Source organism: Ursus arctos, unplaced genomic scaffold, assembly GCF_023065955.2.
Source record: "Ursus arctos isolate Adak ecotype North America unplaced genomic scaffold, UrsArc2.0 scaffold_12, whole genome shotgun sequence".
Taxonomy (NCBI): Eukaryota; Metazoa; Chordata; class Mammalia; order Carnivora; family Ursidae; genus Ursus; species Ursus arctos.
Window position 1 is genome coordinate 9,940,943 of NW_026622786.1, and position 22,569 is coordinate 9,963,511.

The 22,569-nt window shown below is 50.9% G+C and overlaps 1 protein-coding gene across 3 annotated transcripts in view; it reads left to right on the forward strand.

The window, feature by feature from the left end:
• The window catches only part of IGSF3 (immunoglobulin superfamily member 3), a 92,645-nt gene that overhangs the window by 47,099 nt on the left and 22,977 nt on the right, over window positions 1-22,569 (forward strand). For 2 of the 3 annotated variants that reach the window (XM_057310341.1, XM_057310342.1), the window contains exons 3-8: window positions 4,874-5,251; window positions 7,263-7,673; window positions 12,686-13,075; window positions 14,466-14,525; window positions 16,977-17,378; window positions 20,915-21,319. In XM_057310341.1, coding sequence (XP_057166324.1) covers window positions 4,874-5,251; window positions 7,263-7,673; window positions 12,686-13,075; window positions 14,466-14,525; window positions 16,977-17,378; window positions 20,915-21,319 — 2,046 coding nt within the window. The remainder of the gene's footprint in view (window positions 1-4,873; window positions 5,252-7,262; window positions 7,674-12,685; window positions 13,076-14,465; window positions 14,526-16,976; window positions 17,379-20,914; window positions 21,320-22,569) is intronic. The other variant, XM_026483666.4, reaches the window with a different exon arrangement.

Sequence of the window (22,569 nt, forward strand, 5' to 3'; positions counted from 1 at the left end):
AAATTGTTGCGTTTGATTTGCTAATACTTTGTTGAGGATTTTTGCATCTATGCTCCTAAGATATATTGGTCTGTGTTTTTCTTATAATGTCTTTGTCTAGTTTGAGTATTAGGGTAGTGCTGGTCTCAGAGAATGAATTAAGTGTTCCATCTGCATCTTTTTTCTGAAAGAGATTATAAAGAGTTGGTATACTTTTTTCCTGTAATATTCAATAGAATATACTCATCTGGGCCTGGTGATTTCTGCTTTGGAAGGTTATTAATTATTGAATCAATTTCTTTTATAAGTATAGGTCTATTGAAATTCTCTTTCTTCTGTGAGTTTTCACAGATTGTGTCTTTCAAATAATTGATCCATTTCAAAAGGTTATCAAGTTTGTAGGCACAGAGTTGTTCACAGTATTCCTTTATTATCCACTTAATATTCATGGGCCCAGTCGTGATGTCTTCTCTTTCATTTTTGGTATTAGATAATTTGTGTCCTTTCCCTTTTTTCTTAGTCATTCTGGCTAGGGTCTTATTGATTCTATTGATCTATTCAAAGAATAGCTTTTGATTTTGTTGATTTTCTCTATTGACTTCCTATTTTCAATTTCATTGATTTCTGCTCCGATTCTTGTGATTTCTTCTGTTTACTTTGGACTTAATTTGCTTTTCCTTTTCTATTTTCCTAAGGTGGAAACTTAGATTACTGATTTGAGATCTTTCTTTTTTTCTAATACATGCATTCAGTGATATAAATTTCCCTCTAAGCACTGTTTTGCCTGCATATCACACATTTGGTAAGTTGTGCTTTCATTTTCATTTAATTCAGAATATTTTTAAGTATCTCTTGAGATTTCTGCTGTGATCCAGGTGTTCTTTAGAAGTGTGTTGTTTAATACCCATGTGTTTGGGGGATTTCCCAGTAATTTTTCTGTTATTGATTTCTAGTTTAATTCCATTATGGTCTGTGAGCAGACACTGTTTAATTTCTAGTCTTCTGAATTTGCTAAGGTGTGTGTTATGGCCCAGAATGTGGTCTGTTTTGGTGAATGTTCCATGTGAGCTCGAGAAGAATGTTTACTCTGCTGCTGTTGGATGAAGTGGTCAACAGATGTCCATTACGTTCAGTTGATTGATGGTGTTGCTGAGTTCAACTGTGTCCTTACTGATTTTCGGCTTGATGGAGCAGTCCATTTCTGATAGTGGGGGATTGAAGTCAGCAGCTCTGATAGTGGACTCATCTATTTCTCCTTGCAGTTCTTACAGTTTTGCTTCATCTAGTATGGTGCTCTGTTGTTATGTGCATACACGTTAAGAATTGTTATGTCTTTGTGGGCAATTGTGTAATGTCTTTCATCATCAGTGATAACGTTCTTTATTTTGAAATCCGCTTTGTCTGAGATTAACAGAACTACTCCTGCTTTCTTTTGATTAGTGTTTACATTGTGTGTTTTTCTCCATCCATTTACCATGAATCTATATGCGTCTTTATATTTAGAGTGGATTTCTTGTAGATATATAGTTGGGTCTTGCGTTTTGATCCACTCGAACAATCTGTCTTTCAGTCGGTGCATTTAGACCACTGATCGACATTCAGAGTGATTACTGATACAGCTGGATTAGTACCTACCATACGCATTACTATTTTGTATTTGTTGCTCTTTGCTCTTAGTTTTGTCTTCCACTCTTTTTCTGCCTTTTGTGTCCAGTCCTTTTTTATACAGTTATATAGGATCCTGTGTATATTTGTTTTTTTAAATTACAGAAGTGATATTTGCTTGTTGCAAAGTAATTTAAAAAGTATAGAAATGTCTAAACTGAAAAAATGTAAGAATAATAATAATAAAAAAAAAGGAATCCCTGCCTGGGAGGAGTCTTCTGTTGTAGACTGAGAGGGGAGATGGAAGGGGCTGTGAGGCCAGGGGATGCCTTGGCCGGGTAAGGGACCTGGGTCTCTTTGAAGACACAGCGCTGTCTCGGAACGTGAGGGGCAGTGCCAGGAATAGGATTGTGCAGGGGGGGGGTATAGAAAGGGAATTAAACTGAGAAGAAAAAGGTAATTTTTACTTCTGTGTTAGAGTCCACTCCCTAAGAATGGCATTACTTTCAGGCGTCAAAGGCCCTTTGTGGGGCAGGAAGGAAATGAAGGAGATACCGAATGAACAGGCGCGGCTGAATGTGTGTGGTTCGAGTCCAGTCCGGTGTTTATTTATTTGACAGGGCTGTTTATAACCTGCTTCTGACTTGAACAAGTTGTTTTGACCCTGATGCCCTGGCTCCTTGAGGCCACTTAATGCCGTTTCCTTTTCAGGGGGTGATGTGTGTGACCCGACATCAAGCGTTTGGTAAGGTCTGGAGGAGAATGCAGGCTGGCAAAGCTCCGGTCGTCTCACAATAGCCAGGGTCTGACAGGCCTCCGCTACGCCCATTCGCTAGAGAAGAATGAAACTTTCTTGACCCAGATTCATGTGGAGTCTTTGCAGAAGGAAAGAGCTTAAAGCTACTGAGAACTTTATGTTAGGAGATGCTCTCTAATTTGGACGCCTGGTTGCCAGTATGTAGAGACCCGTGAAAGCAGCCGCTGATGACCCTGCCATGCATTTGAATTTTTTAGAAATGCTAATGCCCAGGCTGCACCCCAGACCCGTTACACCAGGGGGGTCCAGACCCTGCTATGTTGTAAAGCTCCCCAGTGGATTCCAGTGTGGATCCAAGGTGGGGAGACAGCGCCTTGAAGAAGCCGGCTCTTCCTGACCTGCTTCTAGTAGCCTTCCTGGTGGCGGGTGATGAGCAGTTGTGGCTTTTGTGTCACAGAACACTGAGATACAAAGAGGCCTAAATGTTATGAATGTAGTGAAATTGTTTTCAGAGTTCTGTGTTTCCAGAGTCGTGCAAACGTTTGATTCAGAATGTCACCATATAGATATTTTAAGTTGTCATAGACAGAGTACACATAGTCAAAATGTTATACACCAAATTTTCACAGACTGAAAATAACTAATGAGCTGTCTTCTCAGTGACTCTCAGTGTAGTCATGAATGCTGTCAACCAGGATGGATCCATTAAATTCGCATACCACTTTGATCTGCTGATTTGGTTCCCACCCTTCATTTGTTCAGTTTCCAGTTTCCACTCGTGAAGCCAAGATGGGGTTCCGGGTAAGATTTGGTTTGGGAGAAAAGGTTCTCCATGAATTCCAGTCCATGAGCCCCACGTCTTTCCTTGTTGGGTCTGTGGTAAAGTCTGTCACCGTGTAGATGAGGCCAGCTTGCTTGGAGGCGCAAACACTGCCCCCTCCCGGGCTGCACCCCTGGACTGGCCTTAGAGCTGCGTTCCGCTAGTCCTCGAGCTGTCCCAGCTGTTTACCAGCTGGATCCCCGTCAGAGGGGTTTACACTGGGGCAGCTGCGATGCCTTTTTGGAGAGGGAGAGGGGAAGCTTTCACAGACGGTGGAAGCGAGCTGCAGCTGTGGGGGGAGGGGGGTGGCCCAGAGATGCCGTCATTGTCAAGAAGTCCTTGGAATGTCCTTGGGTGATGCCCAGCCAAACCCTGTGGATTGAGAGCTGCAGAATGTTCCAGCCAGGAGGGGTTTTTAGCTAGCAGCCCTGTACTGAACAGTAGTTGTGGGCTAGCCCCTGTGTCAGGGGCTTTGCAGCTGTTACCTTACTGAGTCTTTTTGATAACTCTGCGAGACACACATTATTATCCCATTCTTACAGATGAGGAAACTGAGGCTCAGAGAGGTTAAGTAACTTAGCCAAGGTCACAGCTAGTAAGTGACAAAGCCAGCCCTGACATATGTGCTGCTCCACTCCCAAGCCTTCTTAGAAATCATTTTCTAGATGAAGAGATCAAGGCCCAGAAAGGAAGAGCAACCTGTCCAAGATGACACAGCCAGTCACGGTTGCTGGCAGACCTGTGGCTAGAACTCACCAGCCCCTTGCGCCTCACTGCCGTGCCCAGCTGCCGCTGAGGGGAAGGAAGGCCATGGCTGGGGGGGGGGGGGGGGTGCCCCCTCCTCCCTGCTCCGGGGCTCAGGCAGTAGGCATGGAATGAGAAATGAAGCTCACCATATTCCTCCGCTTCCACGTCTACAGGGGAGACCGTGTTAAGAAGAACACGGAGGGGGCGGTCAGAGCCAACCCCGGAGCAGCATAGCTCAGCCAGAAGGCAGGGGGACTGGTGGAGAATCAGAGCCTCCATCCCAAGGGGTGGGTCTGCACTTTCAGTACCCCCTCCCCCGCATTGCCAGTGTGCGGGCATCTGGGCAGCAGGGCTGGGCTTCAGCCCTGCCTGTACTTCCACATTCGTGTGCACTTAGCTTAAAGCTGCAGTCGCCCGCAGGAGCTCAGCTCTGCCACCGTGTAGGGAGGGAAGAGGAGGTCAGGGATGCTCCTCTACCTCCTGTCCTGGGAGCAGTTACATTTGCAAACAAAGGGTGCAGCACCAAAGCCAGGGCCCCAGGACCCTCTGACCTGCAGGCCCAGACTGCAAGAGGGTTGCTTTTATTTGCTTTCATTGGAATGGGTGCCGAGGATTCAACGTTTCTTGCTCATTTTATTAAAAACTTTATAAACAGCATTAATAAATATAAAACTGCTACACAAATGACAAACAGAGGGACTGAAGGAAATTCCCAAGGGTTCGGCCGTTGAATAAGTAACAGAACTGTGACTTTGCTCGGTCAGATTTCCATATATGCAAATTAGGGACAGAGCTTCACCGCAGAGTGTTTTAATTAATATTTATAAATCACAGAGCGCCTCAGAAAGGGCCAGTAAGCTATTTATATGATCATGTCATACAAATCACAAACCCTTTTGAAGATCGCTACCTACTCTGCATTTTGGTCTGAGAAGTAAGCATGCGTGTCCATGTGTCCCCCACAGGTGTAGTGCTGGCACAGCGACATGTCGCCGTCCAGGAAGGACCCCTGTACCGCACGGAGGGCTCCCACATCACCATCTGGTGCAACGTGAGCGGCTACCAGGGGCCTTCTGAGCAGAATTTCCAGTGGTCCATTTACCTGCCATCCGCCCCGGAGCGTGAGGTCCAAATCGTCAGCACTGTGGACTCTTCCTTCCCTTACGCCATCTACACCCAGCGGGTCCGCGGGGGGAAGATCTACGTGGAAAGAGTGCAGGGGAACTCAGCCTTGCTGCACATCACCGACCTCCAGGCCCGGGATGCCGGGGAGTATGAGTGCCACACGCCCAACACGGATGAGCGGTACTTTGGAAGTTACAGTGCCAAGATGAACCTCGTGGGTAAGGAGATGCCGGTTCCCATGGCCAGTGTCCCGCCCCAGTAAGTCCGCTCGGGCTACTATACCCAAATACCACAGCCTGGGCGGCTGAAACCACAAGCATTTATTTCTCACAGTTCTGGAGGCTGGAAGTCCGAGGTCAAGGTGGCGGGCATGGTTGGTTCCGGTGAGGGCCCTCTTCTGGGTTGCCAACTTTTCATTTCTCATTGTGTCCTCCCATGGAAAGGAAATGGGCGAGCTCACTCAGGTCCTTTTCCAAGAGCAGTAATCCCATTCATGAGGGCTCCCCTTCCATGACCTCATCGCCTCCCAGGGCCTCACCGCCTCCCAGGGCCTCACCTCCAAACACCATTGGGGTTGGGGGTGGGGCAGGGAGGAAGGATTAGGATTTACCATATGGATTGTGGGGGGAGGGGAGGAAATAAACATTGAGTCCAGATCACCGAGTCACTTCTTTTGTAGTGCAACTTTATTTGACTTGAAAAAATAACCCCAAAGCTACCCCAGATATCTTAGTGGCTAACCAGCAGCATGAGTGAACAAAGGTTCTGGGTTCACTTGTAAATAATAAAAGGCTGAGGCTAAAACCTATGAAGGATCAAGTGCAGATGTTAAGAATTCAGAGAAGTTAACTGACGCTATAGCTGGAGAAAGGGGATATGGAAACAGAAGGCAAGGACATCTGTGGTTGATCTGTCTGAAGAAATGACGAAGAGGGAGCCCATGACATCAGCTAGCAGAGAAGGAAACCGCTGGGCAGTGGAGGGGCTCTGAGACCCCTGGGGCGCTGCTGAATCAGGAAGCGAATGCACCTGAGGTTCCTTGCTCACACCTGGAGCCCGTCCCTAGTTCCTTTGGGTACACGAGTAAGGAATTGTGCCCCAGCTGTCTCCCTTGGCCCTGGTACTCCCTGAATGACAGAGGGAGCTGGCGGGAGGGGAGGGGACAGATTTCAGTGTGGACGGCTGGCTGTGGGCCACCACGCTTGCTGACATGAAGAGTCGACGATATCAAGGCTGTTCTGTTTTTCTGCCCAAGTCTTAATTTCCAGTTTTTATTATCACAATTATGCTTGGAAATTATGACTTGAGCAGAAAAACAGAACAGCCTTGATATCGTTGACCCTCCACGTGGGTGAACATTGCAGCCGGGTGCTGCCCACACTGAAATCCCCCCTCCCCACCCACGACAAGTTTGCTTTTCCTTTATCTTGGTCTGCGTCCCATCAGGAGGCCTGAGAGACCCAGGCCTGAGACGATGCAGTGAGAAAACACAACCCTGGTTAGGACTGGTGTGTCCCCATCACACCCCATCAGGCTGAGAAGGGGGGTGTTTAGTCTCCAGAGTACAGGTCTGACCGAGGGGCCATGGGGCAATGCCCTCACATGCCCGAACTAGGCTTCCTTCTGGCACGTACCACTCTGACACACACATTATAGGAAAATTCAACCTACCAGACCATCGAGGATGCTGTTGCTTTCCTCTACCAGAGATTTTTTTTTTTTTACAACATAGCCTTCCTGGAGCATTGCATTGCTGAAGTGGGGGGGGGGGGTTGTGGGGGGGCAATGAGAGGGGAGGAAGTCAGCAAGGTGCATAGACACGTAAAACTGCTACTTCTAGGAACTATTTCCTTTTGAAGATTGGTCAGAAGCAAAGTGAAAGTATCTTGAAGCAGTACCAAAATGAACAACAAAATCTCATTTGGCCTAAAAGAGAACTCTTTTTTACACGGTGTTTTCAGGGAGTTCATTTACTATGGGGAAAGAAATAATGTCCCACGTGTTACCTAAGTGTTATTAAAATACCAAACAGGTAAGCGTAAGTGCCAAAAGAAAATTGCAGTCCAAATCCAAGCGGAAAACTTTTTCCTTCTGTTTCTGTGCCATCCAGGGTTGCCCGTGGCCTCACAGTGAGGGTGGAAGGCCCTGCGGGGTGGCTGGCTAGCCCTCTGCGAGGGTGATGTTCTGTGGCTTTTGTGACCCGGCTCCCGGGACGTTTCTGTGTTGCAGTGATCCCCGACACCCTGCAGACCACGGCCGTGCCCCAGACTCTGCACAAGGTGGAGCAGGACGCCCTGGAGCTCACGTGTGAGGTGGCCACGGAGACGTTCCAGCACAGCCACCTGTCTGTGGCCTGGCTCCGGCAACGAGGGGGCGAGAAGCCGGCGGAGGTCATCTCCCTGAGCCGCGATTTCGTGCTTCACTCCAGCAGCGAGTACGCCCAGAGGCAGAGCCTGGGGGAGGTGCGGCTGGACAAGCTGGGGAGCACCACCTTCCGCCTCACCGTCTTCCACCTGCAGCCCTCCGACCAGGGCGAGTTCTACTGTGAGGCTGCCGAGTGGATCCAGGACCCGGACGGCTCGTGGTACGCCATGACCCGAAAGCGTTCCGAGGGCACCGTGGTCAACGTCCAGCCCACGGGTCAGTCTCTGTCTTGTCCCCACTCTCTACCTGGTGGGGAGGGTTGTCCAACACTGGGAGGGTGTGCAGACTCCTCTGGTGACCTCTGAAAGTACTAGGAGTATAGGGGTAGCCTACCTAAGGTCTGACCTTCTAGTGAGTCTTGGAGAGGAGCAACCCAGACCGAATCCGGCTTACAGACACGGTTTCTTGGACCCACGTGGAATTTTATATTTGTTCTTGAATTACAAATTCATTTTACAAAATTGGGAGATTTCACATAAACCGTTTGTATCGGATGACTGGGTTCCCAGCAGCTGCCCCCTTTGATGACGTTGCCTGTTTCGGGGACTAGGCCTGTTTCATTTGTAGGAGACATTTGAGATTATGAGCCTTCCATCAGATGTATGAAATTATGATCTAGAGAACTTTTGGTTCAAATTATTATTTTTTATATTAGTACCATGTCTTCAGTGGTGTTTTATAATTTCCAAAATGCTCTATCACGTATTACTACAGGGTCCCTCAGAAGTTCTGCGAGGTCAGTCCGCGGTGGGGCAGATGCCAGGGGGAGTTGCTTTATGGTGGGGCCCTGGAACAAGTCACAGGGTGGGTCGTTGAGGCCAGCCTGGCGAGTATCAGATTCTCCCATAAAGGCTTTCTCCCATGAAAGATCTAGAAAGGGGGTTCCCTGAGGATGCTGAGTGACGTGTTCATAGCTGGGGCGAGAAGATGGTGGCACAGTGTGCTGAGATCTTCCCTGACTCCTTGTATTATTCCCCCAACAATCTCCCACTGCCCCATGCCCCCGAGTCCAGCCATGCTCCAGATCAGAGCTGACTCCTGTCACTGGCTGTCTTGGCCAGGCACGGGCAGACTCTCCATGAGCCTTCAGTGCCCTGGCTCTGGTCGTTGTGCCATCATCGAGGTGCAGTAAGTGGCCCGAGGAACCTGGTGAGAGGCTACAGTTGGAGGTGTGGTTTGTGGGAGATGAGTACGGGTGGGGTCTCCTCTTCAGGACCTGACCTTGACCTCACTGTCCCATTTGCTACATACAGTCAGGGGTGTTGGTCTTCTGCCACTTGTTCCTGTGTCCTTTTAGAGCAGCGCTTCCAGCCTACCTAACAGTACAGATTCCTGAATCAGGCTCCGGGGGTGGGGGTGGGGGCGGGGGGCCTGGGAAGCTGGATTTCCAGTAACGTCCCAGGTGATTCTTCCGCTGCCTGCATTGTTCAGCACAGGTCTATAGGTAATAGGGCAGAAGAGATTCTTTGGACATCTGATGGGCTTTTATGAGAAGGATCGACTCCAGGAAAGAGAGCATTTTATCTGCTCTTGTCCGGCGCAGAGCAGTTAGCAGCTTCTAGATCTTCCAGTACTAAGACATCTGGGGAAGGCACTTCATTTCGTATGTATCCTTTCCCTTTCTGGATGGCTTTCAGATCAGCTTCAAAAGTCTGGACCAATTTTTGAATCTTAATGCTTTTAAATTAGGTGGCATCAGTTAATCTTCTTTATTTTAATCTTACCAATTTGGGATTAGGACTTTCTGAATTTGCCCAGCAAATGTGTTCAGACTAAGCCAGCAAAGGGAAAACTAGACACACACAAAAAGTTGATGACTCTACTGTGTGCCCCCGAGCTTTTCAGGTTCAATGGTTGCAGCCCCATCTTGGTCCTTCCCTTAATTCCTTTCAGTAAACACTCTGTAGGCCTCTGCTGCAGTGAAGGTCTGGCGAGAGCCATTGGGGATTCAAAGATGAACAGCTCTTGGGGCCTGCAGTCAGGGAAGGGGCAGCTGGGAAGGCCGGTGGCTACGTGGGGCGTGCTGCGGTCTGTGATGCCGCTGTGTGGACAGTGCCCTGGGGCACGGCGACTAGGAAGTGTTCTTGCAACCTGAGGTTTTCCCTGGATGGGGGAGAGAAGGCAAATCCAGGAAAACCAGTGCATTTGACAAGTCTGAAGCTTGAGGAGACCCATCAGAGGGACAAGCAAAAGGGCACAAAAATGTGTCCCATGTTCGGCCAGCAGAGAGGAGTGCAGTGTGGGTAGAGGTTGAGTCCCAGAAATGAGTGGCAGGAGAAGAAGGAGAGGTGACCTGAGGCCCCACGTGCTGGAGTACGGAGCTTGGCCTTGACCCACTGTTTGCAAGCTGTCCTTCTTGGGATCTTAGGAGCCCCTTAGAGGTGCCTGCCAGGAGGTGCCAGAGGAAGGCATGCAAGTTCCCTCACTTGCCTCAACCAAAAGTTTTCTATATCGGGCAAGAAAAGATTTTGTATGAAGAAACTGCCCTTTCCTCTGCTCCTTCCAAGGATTGTTTGAAAATCACTGGTGCAGACACTTGGAGGGGGCAATAGAGATTTTAAAGCAAGCAGTGACACAATGAGATCTGGGTTCTAGAAGGAAAAGACTGTGGAGACCAGCTGGAGGTTGATTAAACAGGTTGGTCCTGCTGTGGAGAGACCAGGTAGGAGAGAGCTATAAGGCCAGGGTGGGTCGGCGGCAGTGCCTGGAAAGCAGGCAGTGGGTGCTAGAGATGGAAGAATGGGGGACACCACCATGGAACGGGAATCCACCTCCTGGGCACCCTGAGGCCAGGGCTCTGGCTGATTCCTTGAATCGGGAGAGGGAGGAGGGGAAGGAAAGGTACCGAGAGCGTGCAAAGTCCTGCTTCAAAGCCTCTCCTTCCCCGTTGGTGGCAGCCCTGGTTGTCTTTTCTTCTGTTTTTGTCAGTTTGAGTCAGGACCCCATCCGGCATCACGGAGACGCTCAGTAGACAAAGCAGTGTCTGTGCTGAACCTGGGAGGGATGAGGGCCCGGGGGAAGCCCGTGGGTTGGTAAATGCAAAAGGCCCAGGAGCACAGCAGCAGTAAGAGGTCAGAGGGGCAGGTTTCAGTGAGAAAGAGAGAGAAACCCAGTGGTCAGCCAAGCAAGAGGAAAAACAGGAAGGAAGGCATCATGGAACCCAAGGGAGGAGAGTGGGTCCAGACCGAAACCTGCTTAAGAGAAGCCTTTGGTGTGATTGCGGGGGTGGGGGGGGGAGTCACTGGTGACATATTCGAAGGCAGCGGAGCGTGGGAGAAGGGCCAGAAGCCAAACTGCAGGGAGCTGAAGAGTGAGGGGGCATTGGAAAAAGCATAAATCAGTTTCTAGAGGTTTAATGGACTGGGTGTCATCACCAAGGACCAATTGCTGTACAGGAAGGAGGGGGTACGCTGTTAGGTCTTGTGTCTTCACTCTGGGAATGTGAAGGCTTCACCGAGCTGTGGGGATCGTCCCACCAGACTAGAAGAGTCTCTGGCTGCCATGAGTAGAAAGCCACAGCTGTAGCCAGCCTAACTCTAAGGAAATGGAAAGTTCGGAGGTCTCGAGCACCTGTTTGCATGTTTTCCATGCCATTTATGTGGAAGGGGTGCTTTTTTTTTTTTTTTTTTTACATTGATGTCAAGTGACTATAATTGGGTTTCCCACAGAGCCACTGTCTGGCGGATAACACAGGCACAGTTCTTTGTGGGTGTGTTCCTCTAGGTAGAAGGTGCCAGAGCGAAACCCACTTTCAGCTCCTGCCCTGGGAGTCGTTGAGTGGGGTTTGCTTTGTCGGGAATCTGGGGTTATAAAGGAAGGAGTTAATTTGCTGACGAGAATGGGTATTTGGAACAAGACACTGGGCCATGTGGGAGGGGAGGTGGTGGAGAGTCTGGAGAACAGGGAGATGCAAAGCCAAGCTTGGGCTGGAGAAGAGGATGTCGAAGCAGCATACTTGGGATTCCCGTGATATCTCAGGGAAATAGGATTTCTGTCTGCTTGAAGGGTGCGTAGGATAGGGGGACAAAAATGGGGCAAAGGTCTTCAAGATAGTGGTAGAGGCTTGGAAATGGCAGCATAAGGCAGGCAGTTGAGGTCAGAGCTAGCCAGTCTACAAGGAATTCAAACATACCTGGAATGTGATCTCCCCTCTTTAGAAGGACAGAGCTAGACCCGAAAGGAGGAGGGACCTAGCTCCAGCCCTCCTACCCAAAGCCCTGCAGTTCTATTTTCTCCAGTCCTCCATCCTTTGTCTTAGCCCCCATTTCTGCCTTGGGTGCCCGTGAGGGGTGGTCAGTGTCTCACTGTGTGCGGGATGCTGTTCGTGGCCATGAGCCCTTCTCTGACTACCCTCTCATCCTGGTCAGACAGCGAGTTCTCTGGAGGTTGCTTGGGTTCACTGACCATTTCAGTGGGCATTCACTTTCAGCAGAAGTTGATATCTTCCCTCTCCATCCTTCTTGAGATTTGATCTGACAGGTGGTGACTGGTGGAGAGACATTTGTTTTCACTTTGCCTGCAGAATTTTGTTAGAGATTGTCTTACCTGTGTCTTATTCCCAGTGTGCACATGGGGCTGGAGAACACATCTCAATTACATGTACATTTTTGAGTATTTGTTAGTATGGCGGTCAGCGCCTAGGCCACTGTGTCACTTTGTCTCTCGCATCTCAGTGGGGCGGGTCCTACCACATCTGCAGAAAATGTCTGTAGTCCTGTTGCTTCAGTGGAGTTCGGGAGTATAGGTCAGGGCTAGACTTGGGTAAGTGATGTCAGGAATGATGTTCCTTACTGACCTCTGGGGGTCTAGTCCAGGGCACCCCAGGCACCAGACAGAGCCCATTCAGTCTCAACTGGGATGACAAGCCCGTTAGACCGTCTGGGTCTATCAACCGGGATGACGAGCCCGTTAGACCGTCTGGGTCTATCAACCGGGATGACGAGCCCGTTAGACCGTCTGGGTCTATCAACCGGGATGACGAGCCCGTTAGACCGTCTGGGTCTAGCTACCTTGGAGTTTGCTCTGTGACGTTCAGGAGTTTCTCTGGTCCTCAGATCCGCTGGGCATGGGTTGGGTTTTTCTCCCAGGACAAGGGAGAGGGGGTGCCTTCCCCGTGGTTAGCACTACACCGAAGGCACAGGTGGTGGGAATTTGCTGACGCAGTTGGGATGGCCGGGGGGCCCCCACATTCACCCGGAATGCATCCGTTTTGTTGTTTGTTTTCTTAGACAAAGAGTTCACCGTTCGGCTGGAAACGGACAAGCGGCTGTACACGGTGGGTGAACCGGTGGAGTTCAGATGCATCCTGGAGGCTCAGAACATTCCTGACCGTTACTTCGCCGTCTCCTGGGCCTTCAACAGCTCGCTCATTGCCAGCATGGGGCCCAACGCCGTGCCGGTGCTCAACAGTGAGTTCGCCCATCGGGAAGCCAGGGGCCAGCTGAAAGTGGCCAAAGAGAGCGACAGCGTCTTTGTGCTGAAGGTCTACCACCTCCGCCAGGAAGACAGCGGGAAGTACAACTGTCGTGTGACAGAGAGAGAGAAAACGGTCACCGGGGACTTCCTCGACAAGGAGAGCAAGCGGCCCAAGAACATCCCCATCATCGTCCTCCCCATCAGTAAGTAGAGAGATGTGCTGCCGTCTCCTGCTCCCCCTGGTCTGCTCTGGGGCTGGCATCACTTAAGGGAAGTCGGGGGGATGATGAGCTGTGTGGGGGGAGGGGAAGGCAGGGCTCGTGGCACTCAAGAGTTCAGTCAGCGCTGGCAGAGAAACCCGCTCATCTCTCTCCCTTCTCCAGCTCGCCTGCCCGTGCTCAGCCACCCCCCAGTTAGGCAGAGCACGGGGGTGTGTTTGCAGGCTGGAAGAGGCATCCCAGAGCTGACCATTAGCAACCCTCTGTTAACGCCAGCCGTGCCAGCTCCGCTTGGAGGGAAATCAGGACTCCAGGAATGGCTGTTTGCTCCCACGTGGGAACTAAGAGCCCAGGAGAAGTGGGTAGATGCCTACCTTGAAATCTCACTTACAGGGTTTGGTCTTTTATGGGAGGATTTTCCATCATAAAGCACGTTATTTAAAAGGATTTGCTGTCTGGGTTTTTGGGTATAAGGGTTGGCATTTCCCTAAGTGTCTCTTCCCTGTTGAAATTGCGCTTTCAAAAGTCAGTGGATGGGACCTCTCCTGTCTTCCTGGAGCAGAGCCTTCCTCTTAAAGCTTAGCTGGTTCCCAAGGCTCTGGGTGGGCTGCTGTCTCCATGGCAGCTGGCCTCGTCTGGGTGGGGAGCGGCCGTGGCTGGGAACTCGGGGCACCACCTGAGTTTGCTCCTACGGTGTTTACTCATCCCCTAGTATCAGGATGTTATTAACCTTTCAATTCTCTCATAGTTCTGTTTTTAGTAAAAAGAGAATTACAGCTTACCATGCCTGATTTTAAATAAGGCAGTGACGTTTTTAAACTAACCTTTAACCTTTTCTCAACTGCTCAAACTGTTCTTTCCCTTAGCCTTGTAATGGTTCCCTCTACGTTTTGATTTACACTTTTACATTTTTAATATAGTTCTCCTCAAGCGAGAAGGAAAAAGTAGACATAGGGGTCTTGCCCCTCTTTTCTTTTCTCACCAACAGGATTCCTTTCTTCCGTACTTATTTATTTTTACAAATCTCTCACGCACACCTGATTATCTCGAAATTATTTTGTTTCTCAGACTTTTTTTTTCCCCTTGCAATGCCTCGCATGGTGCTTTGCATAGGGTAGGTGCCTGTGGAGTATTTGTAGAGTTGAAATTGTTGAATTGAATGCCCACTCTCTTGACTGTTTTCTGTCGGTTTGTGCTTGCCTTAACCACGGACTCTCTACTTTTAAATCTGCAACTAATCCCTCGTTGTTTTGTAAGGACCCAGTGAAGGGCAGCCACGCGGTTTACTCCCTATGTCTTTTGTACTAAGAGATTTCCCCCAACCCCTTCCAAGAACTTGTTTGATGACCTGTGGCCTGCTATATTGCTTTTCCAGCAGATAACTGGGTAGTTAAAGTCCCTCAGCACCACCAGATCCTGCCCCAAGGCCACTTGGGTAAGTCTACCAGAGTACAACGGTCACATCGGGAATGGTGATAATACCTCGAATTTTAATGGCGCTTTTCCTTCCAAGAGCCCAAGTGCTTCCGCATAGATCACCTCTTTCTCCGCTCCTATCCCTGAAATTCCTGTAGAGGCCCAAATCCTATCCACCCTCTGAACGAAGAAGCCGGAGCACCGTGCGGAGAAGTGGCCCAGGCAGTTCCGTTAGCGTGAGCGGTCGGGCGTGCGTGGCGCTAGGGACATTCGCTTCTCACTCCGGACCCACGGCGTAGCCTGTGCTGCACCACCCGCCTCCTGACTGGACATTTCACTGGCGCCCACGCAGTCAGAGTCTCATTAGTCTGTCCTAGTTTTCACTTAATCCAGAGAATTTTAAATTGTCGGCTGCCTTTTTCTCAGGCCCGGGAACGCTTGGAACGGGTCTTAACAGGCCGTGCAGCCGCTGGGTTTGTATCTGCCTTTGCCTGGGCCGCCGGCCGGGTTTTTCTTTTCAGAGGTCCTCATCTGACCGTGCGGTTCTTCCAGGCTTGCTCGAGCCGCAGCCCCTCAAGCAGCAGCCCCCATCGTAACCCAGCCAGGGCTTCTGGAAGAGTCCACTGGGGTGACAGGAGGGAGTGGCAGGGACGCCCTGCACGGCATTTCTTCTGCTGGAGGCAAGCGAAGGGATTTTTATCCCTCGATGTGGAGTTGTCCTTTCGAGTCCCCACCTGGAATGATCATGCTGGGGCTGAGTCTTTGACCTAAAGAGGAATTATTATTAATGAGGAGGATGATGAGAAATAATTACCTCCTCCAGTACTGTCAGTGTCATGACCCCGAGAAGAACTCTCAGCGCCTCCATTTTGCACACGAGAAATGAAAGTGTGGGGAGGTTAAGGGAGAACCCCAAGATTACAGAGTTGGGAAGCAGTAAACCTGGGCCTAGAGCCCAGGGCTGCCTGCCTCCGAATCCATGCTTCTAGCCTCCTAGTGCTGTAGAGGGTAGCTAACCCGGAGCCTTCTCATCTCCATAAATCATCTTGGTACGGCTCCTGGGGAGGTTGCCCTCCTGGGAGAACTCCTCTTTCCCACCCTGTCCAGACCTATCTTTCCTGTGAAACAAGCCAGTCCACAATGGATAGCAGGCATCCTCACCATTGCACAAACTACCTGCTGGGGCTCGGTGCTCATCGTTGTCTGTTTCTGCCTGTGGGAGAAATACAGGGGAGAAGAGATCGATTCAAATGCATGGTTATGGGTGTCTGTGGGTCCCCCCCTCCGCAATTGGGTATTGATCTGGGATTTGATTTAATTGATTGATTTTAAATTGTTGCATTTCATGCGGGTAGTACCTGAAAAATGGAAGCCGAGTTAGTTATGGTGCTTTGTATTCTTTAATACTTGTGGGTTTTTTTAAACTCGGTATAGACAATTACACAAAATAATGTATGCATAATTGAGGCAGATTCGAACATCCAGGGTGTTTATAAAACCAACAGTAACTGGGAATAGTAAACTTAATCATGATCACGGTGACCCCTTCTGGAAACCTCCTGTGTGCTAGGTGATTTGTATACATTGTCTTGTTTCCTTTTTAATCTTTAAAAAGTGCACAATATAAATACCACCATCCCTATCTCACAGAAGAAGGCACGTAGAGTTGAAATAATTCGATTGAGTGATTTCATAGAGCTAAGTGAGGAGCAGAGGAGCAAAGGGAGTGGATCCTTAGCCCGAACTGTGATTGGCAGGAGGTGTTAAGGTCAAAGCAGTGGCACCAGGCCTGAATGTGGGCGGCAGGATGGAGAGCAGGTGGCCTTGGTCTGTTCCTCTGCGTTAATGACGAGGCTGAGAGCTTACTCCCCACCCGTCTGTGAGACGAGGCGCCTGCTCCGTTATTACCCACAGCCAAGCAAGCTCATGTTTACCTTCCAAGTACGTCCCATCACTTCTGTGCTGCTTGCTAATAACGTTGTCCTGGAGGGCTCTCATGGCACGTTATGGACGTCCCGCGTTTATTTGACGGTGCAGGCACCGAATGAGAGGAAGATTGAGGTGAAGTAGAATTCCTGAGTCATTCAGCTTAGTGAAACTCCTCCCGAGTTGACAAATCTTTGAACCCCAGTGGAACAGATTCCCTGATAAATGCCTTTATGCCCCAAGTGTATGGTCATCGTGTTGTGTTTCTTAGGTTCTGATTCAGTGTCAGGTCTTAGACCCTCCTTATCCCACACATTATCCTGGTACCCAGCAAAGGGCCTCCAAGGTTATGCATCTTAAAATCCTGGGGAGCAATGCCCAGAACCAGCCAGGGCTTGCGGCAGCTAGTGTCAGAGGGCTTTTATCCTCCAGGGGAACGGCACCTGCGTAGCCTGACCTCTGCACCCGTCCTCCTTTTACGTCCGCGGGGAGGGTGCAGGAGAGGCCAGCAAGCCCCAGCGTGGCCCTCTCTCCCTCTTCCCAGAGAGCAGCATCTCCGTGGAGGTGGCCAGCAACGCCAGCGTCATCCTGGAGGGTGAGAACCTGCACTTCTCCTGCAGCATCCGCACGGCGGGCCGGCCGCAGGGCCGCTTCTCCGTCATCTGGCAGCTCGTGGACCGGCAGAACCGCCGTAGCAACATCATGTGGCTGGACCGGGATGGCACCGTACAGCCAGGCGCGTCCTACTGGGAGCGCAGCAGCTTTGGGGGCGTCCAGATGGAGCAGGTGCAGCCCAACTCGTTCAGCCTGGGCATCTTCAACAGCAGGAAGGAGGACGAGGGCCAGTACGAATGCCACGTGACTGAATGGGTGCGGGCCGTGGACGGCGAATGGCAGATCGTCGGGGAGCGCCGGGCCAGCACCCCCATCTCCATCACGGCTCTCGGTAAGTAGGCATCTGGCGGTCTTTCTTCTCTTTTCTTCTTTTTTTTCTTTTTTAAGATTTTATTTATTTATTTATTTGAGAGAGAGAGAGAGAACAGAGAGGGAGAAGCAGACTCCCTGCTGAGCAGAGAGCCCAACGTGGGGCTCAGTCCCAGGACCCTCAGATCATGACCTGAGCCAAAGACAGACACTTTACCGACTGAGCCACCCAGGTGCTCCAACATCCAGCAGTCTTGCTGTGGGGAGACTGCTCCCACGTCAAGAACCTTACCCCGACTTTTATCAGAGTTCTGGCAGGAAACGGATGGCACCTTCCCAAGGGCTTAATTGAAGGGACTGTTACTGAGGTGCAGGTAGGGTTGACGGGGCCAGTAGTGCACAGCGGGGCCCCGGGGACTGGTGGCAGCTGGGGGCACTCACTATTCCTGGGTCTGTGTGGTAGGAGTGAAGTTCGAAGAACTCTGGCCAAGGGATTGAGGCCACCCAGCAGGAGCGGTAGCCCTGGGGTGGGAACGTGGCCACTGCCAAAACTGCCCCCCCCCAGCAAGGCCTCTCTCGCCTGCCCCCAGGCTCTCTTGCCCTGCAGCCCAGGGGCTCGGCCCCCTTCAAAAGGCCAGAGCAGGGCAGACAAGGGTAGAAAATCCCCTTTTGCCATTTATTTAGCATTTACTATGTTCCTGGCTGAGTCTAAGCACTAAAGCTTAATTGTCCCTTTGAATTTTCACCTAGCCAAGAGCTAAACCCGATTTTACAAGGAAACTGAGTGAGAAGGGTTAACTCATTTGCCCAGGGCCACAGCTTTTAAATGACAGACCCACAGTCGGACCAGGGAAGCCAGGAGTCTCTCAATTTTTTTTTCAAAGCCTGTGCTTTTATCTCTTCCTCTATAAGGCACCTCCTTAGGAAAGCCACTTCCTCATTAGCAAGAAATTAAAAGATACCTTGAGATTTGCTAAAACCAGAGAATTAGATTTGCTTGTCACAGGGCAGTTAAGGAGGGTTCTATCAATGTCTGTCTGCCTAATATAATCGGTATATTAAATTGTCAAAGGCCAGCCTGCTACTTGTTGTCTTGTCAGGTTTTCCTGTTTATCAGGACAGCTGTGACATCAGTTGTGCTCAGTGGCTCTGGGTCCCACTTCCTGGGACCACGTGGCCCACTGTCCTCCATCCTCATAGGTAGAGCTGGTGGCGCGTTCGGACCCAGCCCAGTGAAGATGGCAGCCTGGCTGGTTTTGCCCTCAACAGACTACTCTATCCTCCCCACCCAAGATTAGAATTACAATTTTTTTTTCTAAAAGCTTAATCCCCAAGATTGACCTGCTTCTTGCAGTCATTGTATTGCTTAGATTTCCATCTGTGGGAACTTCGTCCAGTGGTTGAGTTTGCCGACTGGCTCCATCAGCATCAGTGTGGACCTGGGGCAATGGCACCTGTAAGGAAACATCTGGCTGTCCGGTCACGGGCATTTTCCCCACACCATGAGGTCAGGGACATCCAAGGAGTGGTTAGGATGTGCTCGTCAGGAGTGCTGCTCTAGAGGTCACCTCACAGACTCCGCTAATCCCCTGAGATTTTTCCTTCTCACCATATGTCTGTGGTTCCCCCAGTCAGGGTCACCAGGGGCTCTGACCTGGGATCCCGGGGCTTGGTTCTGCTTCCCTATTCTCTACCTCTGGGGCGCCTCTGGCCAAAGCCATAATCAGGGCGGCCCAAGGGGGTGGGGCAGGGAAAGGGAAGGGTGCCGTGCTGGGGTCAGGTGGCCTGTCAGTCTAGATAGTGACCCACTCGAGTTTTCATGTTGGTGCAGTTAGGTAGGGCTCGCTCTCAGCAGGTGCCCCTGCCAGATAACAGGTGGGTACGTCCTCTAGCTGCTCCTGGGCCACTGTGACCAGTTCGAGTAAGCCGGGTGCTCCGTGCACGGTGATCATGGTGTGTGCTCTGTCAAGCCTAGACAGAGTCGCTTGCTTGGAGAAGCTCTCATCCCTCAGGTGTTGAGGCCAGGAACCCTGGTGTGTGTCCTCTCCCAGAGGTCCTATGTTCCGCCACCCTTGGGGCAACATACTGTACGCAGGGGCACAAGTGACCATCACAGCCACTTCAGGCGTAAGTGTGGGTCTCTGAGTCTTAACTTTTTTTTTTTAAGGGTACATAAAGATAGCTTATGAAATCTGAATTGAAGATCCAGAGTTTTTAGCAAATTATGTCAGCCTATTTTCTAACTTAACCTCTCCACATAATGCCAAAAGATTAATTCTGTGCCTGGTCTTTCACCCATGGAATTTAAAGTACTTTCCTTTGTGTGTATTTTGTTTCTTTGGCAAGTGACATATCCAACAAAATATGGCATGTGCCAGGTACTATCCCATGCCAAGTATGTTGCACATAGCAACTCATTTCATCCTCATAAGGACCCATTTTACGGATGGGGAAATAGAGGCAGAGAGAAATGAAGTAATTTGCTCAACATCACACAACTAGAAAGTGTCACAGTCGGGCATCTGGCTCAGGGGTCTGTGCCTTTAACCACGTCCCTGGGGTAACACCACCTGATAAGAGCCCTGACTGCCACCGACTAGCAGCTTGTCCGTGGGCAGTTCATTTAGGCTCTCCACGCCTCTTCCTCGTCCATAAGAAACGGATGGTGCGCCTTCTTGTCCTACAAGGTCATTTTGAGGATTCGGTGAAGTGTGGCGGAAGAACAGCAGTTGGCACGCCTGCCACACGGTGCTCAGTAAATGCTGGCTGTTCCCAGTTTTATGACCATAACCAATGCATTACTATTAAGCAGCGTTTCAAGGTGAAGGACCTCAGATCACCCCCACTGAGCAGTTGGTATCAGGGATTAGTCTGCTGCCCGTCCATAAGGAGTCTTGAGAGCCACATAGCCTACTGTGACTGCAGAAGCCCACGTCACCCCAGGTCCCCACCTGCTCAAGGTCAGACCACCTGCCGTGGCTCCCTCACTGCCCATCTCCCCTGGATTTCACAAGGAAAGTAGAAAGAAGACGGGTGAGCAAGCCTCCGCTGCCCAGCCCAGGGAAGGTGGGACATGTCCTCCATCTGCCTCCCCTGTTCAAGCCCCAGTGCGCTGCAGACCAGACAGAGGAGGCGTCGGGGCTGGAAGCTGTGTCCACCATGCAGGCAATGAATGAAGTTGCCCTGGGGGCTTTTTTTTCTCCTGTTTTAGCATGGAGATCCTAAGATCTCCAAGATTTCTGGAATGGCTCTGCCCGCATGACCTCAGTCCCTGGGAGGGGACTGTTGAGAGGCAGGTCGACATGAAGGTTTCATTGGAAAGGATTTGCTTAGTGCTGCTCAGGGAGAATTGCCTCTGGCCTCTGTGTGTGGGGTCTTGCGATCTTTTGGGCTGGTGCTTCAACGTGAGAGATAAAGTAACACTGGCCTGGGCAGCAGGAGAGACCCAGAGCCTTGGCTCTGCTCCGCTAGCTTTCCCAACAGCCGCATCACTGTGGCACACTGCCCTGGGAAAGCCAGCTGTCTCCCCTAGCCGGAGTCTCTCTGCTCTCTCTCCAGAAATGGGCTTCGCGGTCACAGCAATCTCCCGCACGCCGGGGGTGACCTACAGCGACTCCTTCGACCTGCAGTGTATCATCAAGCCCCATTACCCTGCCCGGGTCCCCGTGTCAGTGATGTGGCGGTTCCAGCCGGTAGGCACCCTCGAGTTCCATGACCTGGTGACCTTCACCCGGGACGGAGGGGTCCAGTGGGGGGACAGGTCCTCCAGCTTCCGAACCCGAACGGCCATCGAGAAGGCCGAGTCAAGCAACAACGTGCGTCTGAGCATCAGCCGGGCCAGTGACACGGAGGCGGGCAAGTACCAGTGCGTGGCCGAGCTGTGGCGGAGGAATTACAACAACACCTGGACACGGCTGGCCGAGCGGACCTCCAACCTTCTGGAGATCAGGGTGCTGCAGCCAGGTCAGGGGCTCGGGGGGGGGGGGGTGTCGCGGGTGCTTGCCCCTGGGTGCCAGCCACGCGGGGAGGGAGGGGGTGCACATCGAACCCTCGGCAGGGCTGCTGTCACGTCCCAGCTTTGTAGGTGGAGAAATTTCAAATCTTCAGGTGGCCGTGAGATTGCCATTCGCTGGTCTAACTGGTCAGTGGCTGACATCTTACTGTATTTGTTTCCTCCTCTGGTTGGTTCGTGTCATTGGTTTTGAACCATTCGAGGGTCAGTGGCAGGGGTCAGGTCTCCTGCTCCTCAGTACTTCAGTGGGTGCCTCCTGAGAACAAGGACACTCTCCTGTCCAACGAGGACACTGCCGTCAGGCCCAGGAATTCAACACAATTGTGGGGTGTTACCAGCATTTCCCTCATTGTCCCTATAATATCCTGTATAGTTTTTCTTCTTTTTTTCTTCCAAACCAGGATCCAATCAGGGATTACAAACCACTTTTAGTTGTCATGTCTTTTTAGACTCTGTCTCTTTACTTAATGTCATCTCCTATAATCCTTGCAACAACAGCGTGGAGGAAGGACCGTGGTCCCCTGTTGGCAGATAAGGAATGTTGAACGTGAGAGGGAACGTGAGAGGCACTGACTGAGTATATCTCCTTGTGGCAGGTGCTTAGGCTCGCTGGTTTTATGAGAATTTCACAACAAGCCCAGGAAAGATTCCATGACTAGGCCAGGATCACATAACTGGTAAAGGGTGGAGCCAGGGTTTGAAACCTTGTGTGTCTTTCTCCCATGCCATTTCCCGACCCTGGCTCTGGCTTCCCACACTGCACTTGAATGAATTCCCTTCCCCTCTGGAGGCAGGGTCCCTCACAGCAGTCGGTAAGGCCACACTAATTTGGGAAGCCTCCGTGGGGGTGGGGGAGGCGGGACACTCTGCAGTCGTTCCTTCATTGGACCCTTTTCCTAATGCACAGGAGGGGGTACGTACATGTGCTTTTATGGTGTCCCCAGTGTCTGTCCCCTCTCCTGCTTGGTTGGAAGCTGGTGGCAGGTTGAGTCCAGGCTGGAGGCCCTGCTTTCCTGCTGCCTCCGGGGCCTGGAACAGGAAAGTGCAGGCACCCACGCAGTGAAGGGTGGTTTGGATAAGAAGTGACTCTGCAAAGATGTTTTTCTGACTTTGTGACCCACCCACTTCGCAAAGATAGTTTGAACGCCATGCAAGGAGGGCTTTCTGCCCGCTCACAGCTGTGGTTAGTGTCCAACCTGGT